The sequence below is a fragment of the Manacus vitellinus genome, unplaced genomic scaffold, assembly GCF_001715985.3.
Source record: "Manacus vitellinus isolate BGI_N305 unplaced genomic scaffold, ASM171598v3 scaffold_2_pilon, whole genome shotgun sequence".
Classification (NCBI taxonomy): Eukaryota; Metazoa; Chordata; class Aves; order Passeriformes; family Pipridae; genus Manacus; species Manacus vitellinus.
In genome coordinates this window covers 24,681,612-24,694,751 of record NW_021940208.1, presented here as the reverse complement: position 1 = coordinate 24,694,751, position 13,140 = coordinate 24,681,612, and the positions used below count along the sequence as shown (strand labels likewise).

Below are 13,140 nucleotides of genomic sequence, written 5' to 3'. Positions count from 1 at the left end.
TTTGAAGCAGAGGAGATTAGTTAGAATTTGATGGCATTTCCCCAAAAGAGATTGCTACACTCTGAACAATTCAGATGACAGACATTTCAAGTCATGGCTTGTAATTCTTTTAGACTATATGATGAATCCTAGGTATGAATCTGTAGTGTGCACTAGTAAAGTATATCTACTATAAGTGGATCTGTTAGTCTCAGAGGAACAAACAGTAACCAAACCAGTTACCAGTTAGCCCAAACAGCCAAAAGCAGTACAGAAGCAAAGAAGGAAAGTGCTTGAATTGCTGTTGCTTAAGGACTTTCAGCAATCTCCGCATATTTTAATCTCAGAGTAAGTCAGTGGCTTTTTTTCATGATAGAAATTTAGCATCCATTTGAAGTTCTAGGCTGGGAAAAACACAGCAAATTGACAAAAGACCAAGTCAATATTTCTGTCTAATAACATATCCTAATTTTTCTGAGGTGAGCTGAAATCCCAGACTTCTTGCTTACAGTGTCTGTGTAATAAACCATTATATATAGTATTGATCACTTATTATACACATATAGATAGAAAGAATAGGTTATTTCATACGTATCTATATCAGATATGAAGTGCAAGAAAAAATTATATAGAGATAATACTGAAAAGTCCCTGATATCATACATTGCTCAACTCAGAAACAGAAAATTTTATCATTATAATTCTTGCCTTGACTGGTCACATCATTAACTTCAGTAACGTTATTACTTACATTATTATTATTATCCAAAAATTTACTTTGACACTTGGGGTGTAGTATTCATTCCAGACAGTATGTAACATTAATGACCATATATTTCTATTAAAATGCAAAAGAAAGGCCTTGATAAATGAACTCACCATAATCTACATCAGGTTTAGTCCTCTGTTTGGGTCAACACAGGAAGATGTAACATAGATATTGTGACAAGAGTCAGGAAACATTGACAGATATGTTGACAAGTGTCAACATACTAATGATTTCCTTAAAAACAAGCTCAGAGTTGTACTGCCCTGTTCCTGAACTAACAGGACAGGTGAAAGAAAATCTGTATTAATTTTGAAATGTCTTGGAATTAGATAAAATACTCTATGCAAAAACTGACTTTGGTAAAAAAATCAAAAAATCCAAAAGTATACTTTTACTCTTCTCTCCAAATCAAATATCTGGACTTCCGACTTTAGCACCAAATTATACCCATCTGAAGCACAAATCAGCTCATGGGTCAGACTAAGATTTTGCAGCATTAAAATCTTGGGAGGGGGGTGGTGTTAGTTTTTGGTTTTTTGATTTTTAATTTGAAACATAAAACATGGCCATAATGTTTTTCCAAAGGAAGTTAGTTTGAAGACTGGAAACTATACTGTCTGTCCAGACAGCTAGCTAGATGGAAGGTGTTGATAAGAAGAAATATATAATATAATTGTTCTTACAAGCAGAAACACTTACAGGACAAATTCAGATGTGCTCTGTAGTCATTATTCAACTATCAATATGTTATGTGCTAGACAAGTACCTGTCAAATATACTTGATTCCTCTTTGATCAAATTCCTTTAAGTGAATAAATTACCTTTAAACTGCCATTCCAGCTCTGTTTTCTTCAATTTTGTGTTTAATAAGTTTCCCGGGTTTTTTTGGGTTTCGTTGTTTTTTTTTGCTACAGACACTTAAAGAAATAAACACTTAAATGTGAGGTGTAATTAATATAATCAATTTTATGGTATCTGCTTTATAAATCCACAGTGCATTTAAATATCAAAGGATAATGCATTCAAAGGATAATACATTCTACTTTAAAAACTAAGAAAGAATTTTTTTTCCTGTAAGTTTAAATTGAAATTTTTCTTTACATAGGTATATAAACTTCTTCCTGAGACCACTAGTTATGAACCACTGAGAACTGTCACTCTGGACTCTTTAAGCACATAGTTAATATAATAATATTCTGTTGACTATCTATCAAACAAAGCTAACAAGCATGCACACCTTCATTGTAACTTGTCACGTATGAGCAAGTTCTACTGCCTATTGTGAGATAGTTTAGGAGCTTAAGAATAAACATTTACTATTATTTTGTTGATACAGCATCCCTTTTGAATTATACTGGTAAACGATGGCTTATACCACTCCAACTATAGTATCAAGAAAACCAAGACAAACAAACACAGAACGAATGCAAAAAGTTCTCCAATTTGGTATATACTATAAACACTTAGTAATATTTAAAATATTTGTCATCTCTGTTTTTTATTACACTTCCATAATCCCTTAAAAAATCCTTGCATAATTCTTAGGGATTATAAAAGTACTACATTTAAAAACATAATCAAATTTTAAATTAATAAATCCCCCACAAAAGATAGAAGAGCTTTGCAAAGCAATCAGTAAGTATAGTTTCAGTATGTAATATTCAAATGATTTTTAATAAGCAAGTTCCAATATGGTTAAGTACTCCATTAATGTACAAAACTGAAAAAACCCACAGCAGTCTTGAAAGCACAGATCAACTACAGAAGCTAAGCTAAGAAGTGCATGCAATTCAAGAATATGGTTCATTACCATGGTTACAAGCTTTCAGAACAGGTCGCTGTGTGGTTGGGCTGAGATTCTGTGGTATGTCTGCAAAAGCAAGGAAACAATGGAAATAAAACACCTCTTTGAAATCTACTGGAGTATTGTAACAGTACTAAGCAGAACCAATTAGAAATCAGGTATTTCTAGGAATAAATGACAGTTATATACCAGAGAAATAATTTGACTCACTTATGGAGCAAGACAACTTTTAATTCCCCCATACAACTATAAACCCTAAAAAGCTAAAGTGCATGTGGCTGTATTGAAAAGTCTTGTCACAATGATCAGGTTAATAAGTTCAGTACATTCATTTTCAGTGTTACTGACACCAGCAACAGTAACATCCCTGAAACATCCCTGAAAACTGGCATTGCAAGAAAGAATTAAACCCAACAGTATTTAAATTCTAGAGCACTGGACCCATAGTGCTTTTAAGTTTCTCTGGAAAATAAAATCTAAGATAGACTATTCACCTTTAGACCTTGGTGTCCTTTTCCTTCGGTCTCGAAAAGCTGCACCTGATTGCAAGGCCTCCAACAGGCTATCCATCACTCCAGTCTCCTCACCTTCTGTAATGGAGAGAGAAGGAACCCTCTGGGTTACCATAGCAATATCGAAGCATAAAGAGTAATAACAATAAAAAGCAACAATAACAGGTAGCAATGGTATTATAGAAAATATTTATTTCAAACTTCAACTAGTGTTTTAATATTGACAAATTGCTCTCTTGCAATTAATCACAACAGATTTGATCTTCTATAGATTGAACTACGCCAAATTTTATTCCATTCATTTCACATTCTTCTTTCTCTATACTCAGAGTCAAGTATAGTTTTAAGAGAAATGTCATTTCACTCATATTTTCATTTCACTGACTTTATACAACTGCAAATAATGTCTGATGTTAGCTTTCAAGAGCTGTCCCTTAAATGATTTGCTACATTAGACAAAAGATCATTTCAGTTATTGTTATAAAGAGTTGAAATTGTTTCTCAGCAGGAAGCTGAGTGAACAATATTGGACTGGATAGTATACAGTGATATCCATAGGTAGCTTTAATCAAAAGCCATTTTCTGCTCACATTTAATAACCTCTGGTTGATATTAAATAATGGATGTAGTTCAGAAAAATTCTACTCATCAAATTACACAAGTATCATGTGTAATAATACACACATCTATAATAATTCCCAAAAGAATTATGAATATTATTGTGAGATGGTAACCAAATGCAAGCATTAAACACCCTCTTTTTATTTCCTCAAATAAACACATCAGAAAATGTTAGCTTTTTGAACTTGTTACCCTGTTGTATGTATGCATGGGAGGACAAAGAACAGAACTCCAGGGATTGACTATATGATGAAAAATCTCCATAGAGGAATAAAGAATTACATAATAGAAATCTCATTATGCCCCACTGGGCAAAACTCCCTAAGTCAAGGAGTTGGCCACATCACATGATTCTGCAGTTATTGTTAATAGTGAATTATGCGAATCAGGATCTAAACTACCTGGTATATACAACAAGATGCTGAGTAGAGAGGGACAATCACTTTCCTAGTACTGCCAGTCACAATATTTCTGATATAAACCATTGGCCTTCTTGGTCACCTGGGCAATACTGCTGGCTCATGTTCATCTGGCTGTTGATCAGCACTCCCATGTCCTTTTCCGACGGGCAGCATTGCAGCCACTCTGCCCCCAGCCTGTAGCACTGCAGGGGGCTGTTGTGACCAAAGTGCAGGATCTGGCACTTGGCCTTACTGAACCTCATACAACTGGCCCCAGCCCACTGATCCAGCCTGCCCAGATCCCTCTGCAGAGCATTCCTACCCTCCAGCAGATCAACACTGTCGCCCAACTTGGTGTAATCTGCAAACTGACTCGATTCCTTCATCCAGATCATTCACTGATGAAGATAACAAACAGGACTGGCCCCAACACTGAGCCCTGGGAACACCACTAGTGCCCGGCCTGCAAATGGATGTAACTATTCACCACCACTGTTTGGGCACAGGCATCCAGCCAGTTTTTTACCCAGAGAACAGTAACCCTTAGTTCTTCTCTTTTCTTTATATTCTGTACTACCAGACTAGTTTTCAACCTTACACAAAAGAGCCATACACAAAAACAAAAGTGAAAAACAGCAGATATTTCATAATTTTGCCTAACATTTATATATCTGGCAGGTGTAGAATAAACATGAAGGCTGAAATATAGTTTGGTTTTTTTTATTCTGCTTTGTGTTTGGTATAACATGCTTTATAAGGTTGAAGTTTGCCCTCTTATGACTAATGGACTATCACAGTTATTAGTATAGTTTGGAATGCACCTTACCAAAAAAAAAAAAAAATATCACTCAGACTGCCTTCAGCTTCCTATTTGTTTGTTTGGGGTGGGTTTTTCATTGTTGCAGTTTTTTTCTTGTTGGTTTGTTGGGGATTTTTCTGTTTCTTTTTTTAACTTTCCTTTTTCAATCTGATGTCATGCAATTCTCTAAAATACTAATGTCTGGAATGAAAACACTCAGTGAATAGTTTCAAACCAAAGCGATGCTGGACAAAATTTTGAGACCAAGCCATTAGTTACATTAAGGTCATGAATGCTGGAGGAAAGTTTATAAGCATTTTGGGTTATAGCAATTCAAAAAAGATTGAATAGTATCACGGTCTCCAAAATGATACCATTAATGTTTATGGAAAAGAGTTTCCAAGCTTTGTTTTAGGAAGGAGGAATAACAGGAGAAAATTTTCAATCCTATTTCAGTATGTCATCTCTTTCCTTTCAAGCCTGTCCAAGACTACTACGGATTTCATAGTTGTTTTAAAAACTTAACTATCTCCAGTAGAAAAAGAAATCCTGGTGTATAATCTGCTATACTGTAAAAAGGCTCATCAAATAAATAAAAAAAATATTTAAAATAATGGAAGAGAAATGTTGCAAAACCACAATTTATTGTAGCATAGCTGTAACATATTTATGGGTACTATCTGGTTTTCATACTTATCTGAAATATACTGTAGTCACAAAGTGGATTATAGATTAGTGCTTCCATTGACATGCAAAATAGTTCACAGAAGAAAAAATGAGTAGATTGAAACTTGAATTAAAAAACTCTGGTAGTTTTCCTGTATACATGGATGTATTGAAAAAAGCTAACCACTGCAAATAAAAGCATTCATAGTTAATACTCTTTGTGCCCAAAACATGTAGAAAGCCTGTTTTTCAAACTCCTACAACTTCAGTAGGTTCCAAATTCTCTTTTTACATGCCTGCATCAGCAGCTGACTTTGACACTTTCTATCAAGTTATGCAGTTAGCTATTAGTACCCACACTATAATATATAGTTCATATAATAAGAAGATTAAGAAATGAAAGTCTACCACGAATATTTTAGAAATCTTTTAAATTGCCATGGAAAAGTTGCATACAACATTGTTACAGTGATAGCATAAGAGTCACAAATATTGTTCAATATTGACACTTCCTATGGGACCTTTAAATCAGCTTTCACAAGCTGCTGGAGGCTGCTGTCACCAGTCCCAACTGGCTTCCTAATTAGTCAAGTGTATCAATCTTTTGATATCATAGAACTAGTAATTCTAGTTGTCTTGCAGATAGCTACATAGCCAACAGTAATTCCTTTGAGGAAATGTACCCTTTTATGATTTAAATGATCTCTTTTCCTTCAATTGTAGAATGGGAGATTTAAATACTTTTTAATATCATACCTAATTAAACCCCATACAACTGTCTTTTAAATACCATCTAAGGGAGAAGTAAACTTCCCAAAGTAGATGGTAAGTTTTGCCCTTGACATTTCAGTGCCAAGTCAGATATAAACTACCTAATTTCATAATTACGTCTTGAAAAATGTTAAGAATATTAAAGACCCTTCTCCTCTTGTGCATTGAGTATCATAAGCTTTACATGTACAACTATAATGTCTTATAATGATAGCAGCAGATATTGCAGTTAGTAATGACACCTGTATTTTATGTACTTCTTAAGAAACAAATTATATATACCATAATTCCAGGAGCAGTAGTCCACTGACATGATAGAGTCACAAATATCATTAGCAATATGATTTAAAAAAAAAAAAAGAGTGCTGCAGCAAGATAATTTTGAATGAAAAAATTTTCATTTTTACAGTTTCCCTGAACCTGTCCAATATAAACTAAAGCATCACACAACACTAGGAGTCCAAAAGTTCACTTTACTAGGAGAAAAACACAAAATAATATGTCTATTTCCTCTTTCACAGAATCAAAGCTTTATTCAGCTACTCCTCTCACAAAAGAAAATACTGAGGTGTTTCAGAAAAACCAAACCAGGGATTCTTTAGCATGGTTTCGGTTGATGTTGCCTACTCAGTCTGTACACTTAAGAGATTTATCTACAAGAACTTTAACTACTATCTTCCACCAGCCTCTGTTTCTGGCATTGCAATTACATACAGTTTTTTGTTACATGGTAACGAAAAGGATCATCTCCTACAGATGAACAGCCTTATCTAAAAATAACACTGCACAATTTGGACAAATTAAAAAGAGACCTTACAGATTTCATAGCTGTAACAAAAGGAAAAAGTTGCAAAAGCCCAAGGGCTACTCCTGAAGTCATTCAGAGTAGCAAAGACTTTAATTATCTTTGTTTCATTTTTGACATAACTGTGTGGCGGCACTCAAGTTTTTATATAATTTAATAACAAACTTGGACTGCTGAAGCTATTGGATTTGTTTTCCTTGTCTGAAGATTTAAGTCCTGATCTCTCAATTCAGCAAGTACCAGAATTAGTACTTTTTTATTCTTGTTTGCTAGAATACAAACTACTTTTTTTTCCCTCTTCAGCTCAGGACAACATTCAGGTTGGATATACTGCATCCAGTATACTGAAGTGAAATGTAAGCCCTTTGCGGCCTTCTCCTAGGTTTAGTTACATCATGTCTTGTGCATTAATGTTCAAAAATTTCAGAGGCACATGATTACCAAACTTGGGACAATGACAGCAGAGATTTTTCCAGACTATTATTCACACAAGGAAGGAAAAAAAGAAAGATATATATTTTACTTTTTTAATGTTGTATCTTTACTTTCAAGACATCATGGAAGTCTTTTATGTTTGTTTGTATAAGGACTGATTTCAATTAGTACAGCCTACAAAGCAATGCTCAGCTGAAGATAGAAGATCTCCATCTGAGTAAAAACTGAAGGACCATTCTCTAAACAATGTCACATTAACCATGCTGTAATGTTGAATGGGCTAGGCTTCAGGAAGCAGAACAGCAGATCACAGAGAGGAAGATAATTCAAGCCCTCAATGCAGTGGTGAGCTCCAATGTTTTGGATGTGGTTTCATCTTTTCAGTCAGAGCCTAAGGCAGCCAGATTTTGTGAAGTATTCATAGTGCAGACATGTAACAACTTCTAGACCTTGCAGCCTTACATATGAACAGGGCAGGACAATTTCTGAAGGCTTTTACATTGTAAACATAAAAATAAAAAGCAATCTTAATGCTTCAAAATGTTCAGCAATGACGACCTAAACTTAGACTCTTCACTTCAATGAAATTCAGATACAATTTTACAAAAAAACTGTGGGTGGGTGTTAAGGGCAACTTTGTTCAGAAAATGCACAGGATATATAGACTTCAACCTGGAGTTATTCCAAGGCTTTAAAGTTTTTCTGGTAAAAGCCATAGAACCAATCAAATAATTTTCACTGACAGGAATACATGACTGTCAGTTTGACTGTCAATAACAGTGCATGAACTAGAGTCATGACTCAGAACACAGAGGTTCCTCTGACACTGATCAAATTTTGGAAGAACCTTGTTACATCACAGCAAGGAAAACAAAAATTCCAATGTACAGATACAAAGCAGAAACAGTTGCCAAGCCTGCTGTGGATGGTCTGGCTGAAAGGACAGCTCCTCTCAGATTTAAAAGTATTAAATCCAATTTCAGCCAAAAATATCACTATTTACAGTGACTTCAAGCGAGAGACACATAACAGCCCTTCCCAGAAGTAAAACACATGTACATACCTCACATTTCACATCAACAGTTTAGTTCAGTATCAGAAGAGTTACATTTCTTACTTATGCTCAACACAAAGTAGAAAGCCTTTGACACTGCTTCAGAGCTCTAGGCAAATGTACTACAAAAAGGTAGGATTTCCCCTAATGACTGAGCACCCCATAAATCTAGCTGAGAAGAGTAGGTTTCATGCCATCTTGTTTGCTCTTGATAAATTGGTCCATTGTTGGGCTGCCATAAAGTGCATTTAGGGTACAGAAATAGGTAAACCTAGACTCCAAGCATGCGAATGAAAGAGTGCACCAACCTCCACACAGCTTAAAAGAAGTTAAATACAAACTAAAACTCTGTTCTTTGTGAATTATGAAAGACAGTTGTCCCTTTCAAATCAGCTGTTGAAATTAAGGTTGGTACCTACATCAATTTAACTTCTGTAAGATAGCTCATACCACAGAAAGCAAAAGGTAAGCTGTGGTAACAGGTGGTTCTGTGGTTGGTATCAGTGATGCAAGATACCAATTTCTGCATCTCAGCTGAATCATAATTTCCCATTTAAGTAATGGGACCGAGAGTGAAATCATCTTAATATTGAGCTTTTTAATAAAAATGTATACATTTCTGGTGTTCACCGTGAGTCTATAAACACCATTCTTTCTGTGACAATGGAAGAAAGTCACTATAAACTCACTTTCCACAGAGATTATTCAGGTTCATTTATATTGATGTCAGATCCAGTAAAAGACTGCCAGAGCAAGCATTTCTAAGGGACATCGCAAAAAAGTTTTCATGATATAAACTGGAGTTATAGAAGAGTAAACAGAATGCCAAGCCTTTGAAGTGATGCATCCCAGGACTTTAAACAGGGAATAATAGTTGTTACATCTTCCTTTGTGACCTGAATGATGGAATAGAGTGCACTCTAATCAAGTTTGCATATGGTGCAAAATTCAAAGTAATGGCTGAGCCACCCGACAGTTGCGCTGCCATTCACAAGAACCTTTACAAACTGGAGAAATGGGCACACAGGCATCCTAATTAAATCCAATAAAAGACCTGCAAGTGGTGAGACGCAACCTCATACAGTAGCACAGTGGGAGCTAACAGGCTGGAAAGCACCTTCAAAAAAGATAATTGGAGATTCTGGTAGACAACTTATTGATCACGAGTCAGTATTGGGTCTCTGTGGCAAGGACAACCAAAGAACAGCATTGCCAGTAGGTCAAGAGAGGTCATCCTTCCCCTCTACTCAGCACTGGTGAGACATGTCTGTAGTGCTGGGTCTGGGCTCCCCAGTACCAGGGAGACACAAACCTATCCAAGCAAAGTCAAGGACCATGAAGATGATCAAGGGATCAGAGCAGCCCTCATATGAGAACACACTGAGAGAGCTGGGACCGTGCAGCCTATAAAAGAGAAGGCTCAGGGGATCTTAGCAACACATATAAAAATACCTGATGGGGGACTGGGTGGGGTGTAAGGATGACTGAGCCATCTTAGGGATGCCCAGAGACAGGATGGGAGGCAACGGGCACAAACTGATTCCAGGAAATTGCATTCAAAAGTAAAATGGGGGTTTTTTTCTGTTGAGAGTGGTCAAACATTCTAATAGGCTACCCATCTACAATGGTTGCAATAATAAAGAGGTTACCTTTTCACTAAGTGCACAAAAACAGTAGCTAACAGTCTGAAAATGAAATTATTTTCTGTATACACACCTACTCTCTCACCACTTCAACAATATAGGATGTTCTAATAATGCATTATATATTGCATTACCTGATAATGTTTTTTAAAAGCCAGTCCAAAGACTCAATCTTTTTATAGTCCTTTTCCTATTCTAGGGATGCTGTGCCTTTTTAGTGGAAAAAAACTCCTGCTAAATTGAGCACAGCGCTAAGTTTCTTCTAGTTATATTTAATCACTCATAAAACAGACCAACCTTGTGCATTCTTATCTAAGGTTAAAATTTTATAGGACAGGTGATAGCAAGAATGATCAAATACATAAGAAGTCAGTCAATATGTTTTACTATTAATGAATGATTTCCCTGTTTTGTTTACACATCAGAACTCCAATCACAGAATCACAGAATATGTTGAGTTGGAAGGGACCCACAAGAATCATTGAGTCCAACTCCTGGTCCTGCATAGGACCATCCCCAAGAGTCACATCATGTGCCTGAGAGTATTGTCCAAATGCTTCTTGAACTCTGTCAGGTTTGATGATGTGACCATTTCCTGGGGAGCCTGTTCCAGTGCCCAAACACCCTCTGGGTGAAGAACCATTTTCTAATAACCAGCCTAAACCTCCCCTGACACAACTTCAGGCCATTCCCTCAAGTCCTGTCACTGCTTACCAGTGCCTGTCCCTCCTCTTCCCTTCACGAGGAAGTTGTGGACTGCAATGAGGTCTCCCCTCAGTCTTCTCTTCTCCAGGCTGAACAGACCAAGTGACCTCAGCTGCTCCTCATATGGCTTTCCCTCAAGGCCCTTCGCCATCTTCACTTCTCTCCTTTGGACACTCTCTAACAGCCTAATATCTTTCTTATATTGTGATGACCAAAACTGCACACCAATGACACTGACAAAAATACAACCAATCTGCTTTCCAGATTAGCCAAAAACTAGTATTTTCATTTGTTTTGTTTCACAGAAGGAAAAAATACGAACACCTATTACTGAGACGTATCAACTACAATTTCATTTAGAAAGCAGTCAGAACAACTTCAGTAGCATTCTTAATTGAATATAGTTTCTTAAAAGAATATATGTAGCTGAGCATAATGTGTGTGTGTGTGTGTGTGTGTGTGTGTGTGAACATCTCTCTTGGTTACTGTGTGCCTCTCAAGGAGTTCATTTAGCACATTTCTATTTCCATTCAAATTTATAAACAGCCAATATATCAGAAAATACACAGTGATCACTTATACTGACAGTTGTACTACAGAGATGAGGGGCTGAAAGAAACTTTCAAGTTATATGATTTCTCACTAGTGGAGTGATAAAGTTCTGACTGGATTACATGACTGAGCTTAGTCTAAGGAAAGCTTCTGGACAGCTTCAGGTAGGAAAGATCCTTTCTGATTAGGTAGCTATAAATGCACAAGAATACCCATGAAGATCAGACCACCTAGCTCTGCATTTTGTGCTCTAGTAGCTGATAGCAACAATCTATAAAAAGGACAGGATAAATATATAATGGCATTACTAGAATGGTCCCTTGGTCTCCAGCTGTTTGTAATTCAAAGACTTTGCAGCTGCATTTAACAGCTTTCAATGGATAAAAGCTGCCAGAGAAATCAAGTAACTTTTGTCAGTAAGCTTCAGAGCAAGAATATTTTGGTATGTAGTAACAACACTGTACTTCTGTACAACCACTGAGGTACTGCTGAGTGAAGATAAGCGTCATAGCGAACAGCATAGAAACAGAAGCAGCAGTAGACTCAGTTTGAAGGAAGAGTCAGAGACATGACCTTCCAATCAGCTAGCTTTCCAACAATTACAGAGGAGGTTCTTGGCTCTTTTACAACCTTGGACCGAGGAAAGTAAAAATAAAGCATATCCTCCAATGCTTTGGTAAGGATGTTTATTCCTCCCTTCCTCTGCAACTTGAGAGAAGAAACTTTTGATGATACAGAAAAAAAGAGAATAAAAGCATCGCATAGCAGGAGTGAAAGTTTAAAGAGGACTCTGATGTCTATCTCCTTATGAAGGAGATGTGAGTTAGTATTTGGAGTAGGAAATGCCTACTCAAACCAAAACCTACTACCTGTATAAATGTTAGAGCTCTTAACCCCAAAGATGGCTCCAGAGATTGTAATTATCTTGCATGCCATTTTAAGTTTGAAGCATAGTTTTCACATTTGTTTAGAAATTTTACAGCTACAGCATAAATGGCAAGCGTTATGAGAATCTTCATCTACAGACATTACTTTATTGATCCTTAATTTTTTCAACAGTTCTGTTTGTTCTGACTATTTTTTCTCTCTCCCAAATACAGCTGCTATTTATTTTTTCAGGGCTTTGTGTAAACTTCAGTTTCACAAACCCCCTCAGCTGCTATCTCCAAAGATTCCACTTCTAAGTAAAATTTTCAGAAAGAAAATAATTATTTCTTCTAAACAACTTGCTCTTTTGGAGCTACTACTCAGTACAAACTAGTAGCAGCTGCTCCATTCTGATCCCATGGGTTGCAAATAACTGCATGAACCTCCATGTTTCAGAAAATTTAGCACGTTTGACACGTTTTTAGAACATGACCTGTGACTATTAGTTTTTAATTAATATACATATAGATCAGTTCTAGCTTTTTGCACAAAAACCATCCATTTGCCTGAACAGATAGGGTTTTGATGTATCTCATCTTTTGCTGTGGCTTCTGCAGATGTATCACACATTGGTTTTTCAGGGTTTTTTTGGTCGAACATACCTGTATTTTATCATTCTCTGTAGCATTTTCAACTATGAATCTGACAATTATTCTTGAGGGAACATCTGTTCTCAGTAGTTTACCCAGATTTATAC

The 13,140-nt window shown here is 36.2% G+C and overlaps 1 protein-coding gene across 1 annotated transcript in view; it reads right to left on the bottom strand.

Annotated features, from left to right (window-relative positions):
• DIAPH3 (diaphanous related formin 3) overlaps positions 1-13,140 on the bottom strand; it is a 203,246-nt gene that overhangs the window by 55,476 nt on the left and 134,630 nt on the right. The window contains exons 25-26 of the mRNA XM_018071434.1: positions 3,047-3,142; positions 2,559-2,618 (exon numbers count right to left, since the gene is read on the bottom strand). Of these exons, the coding sequence (XP_017926923.1) occupies positions 2,559-2,618; positions 3,047-3,142 (156 nt within the window). The remainder of the gene's footprint in view (positions 1-2,558; positions 2,619-3,046; positions 3,143-13,140) is intronic.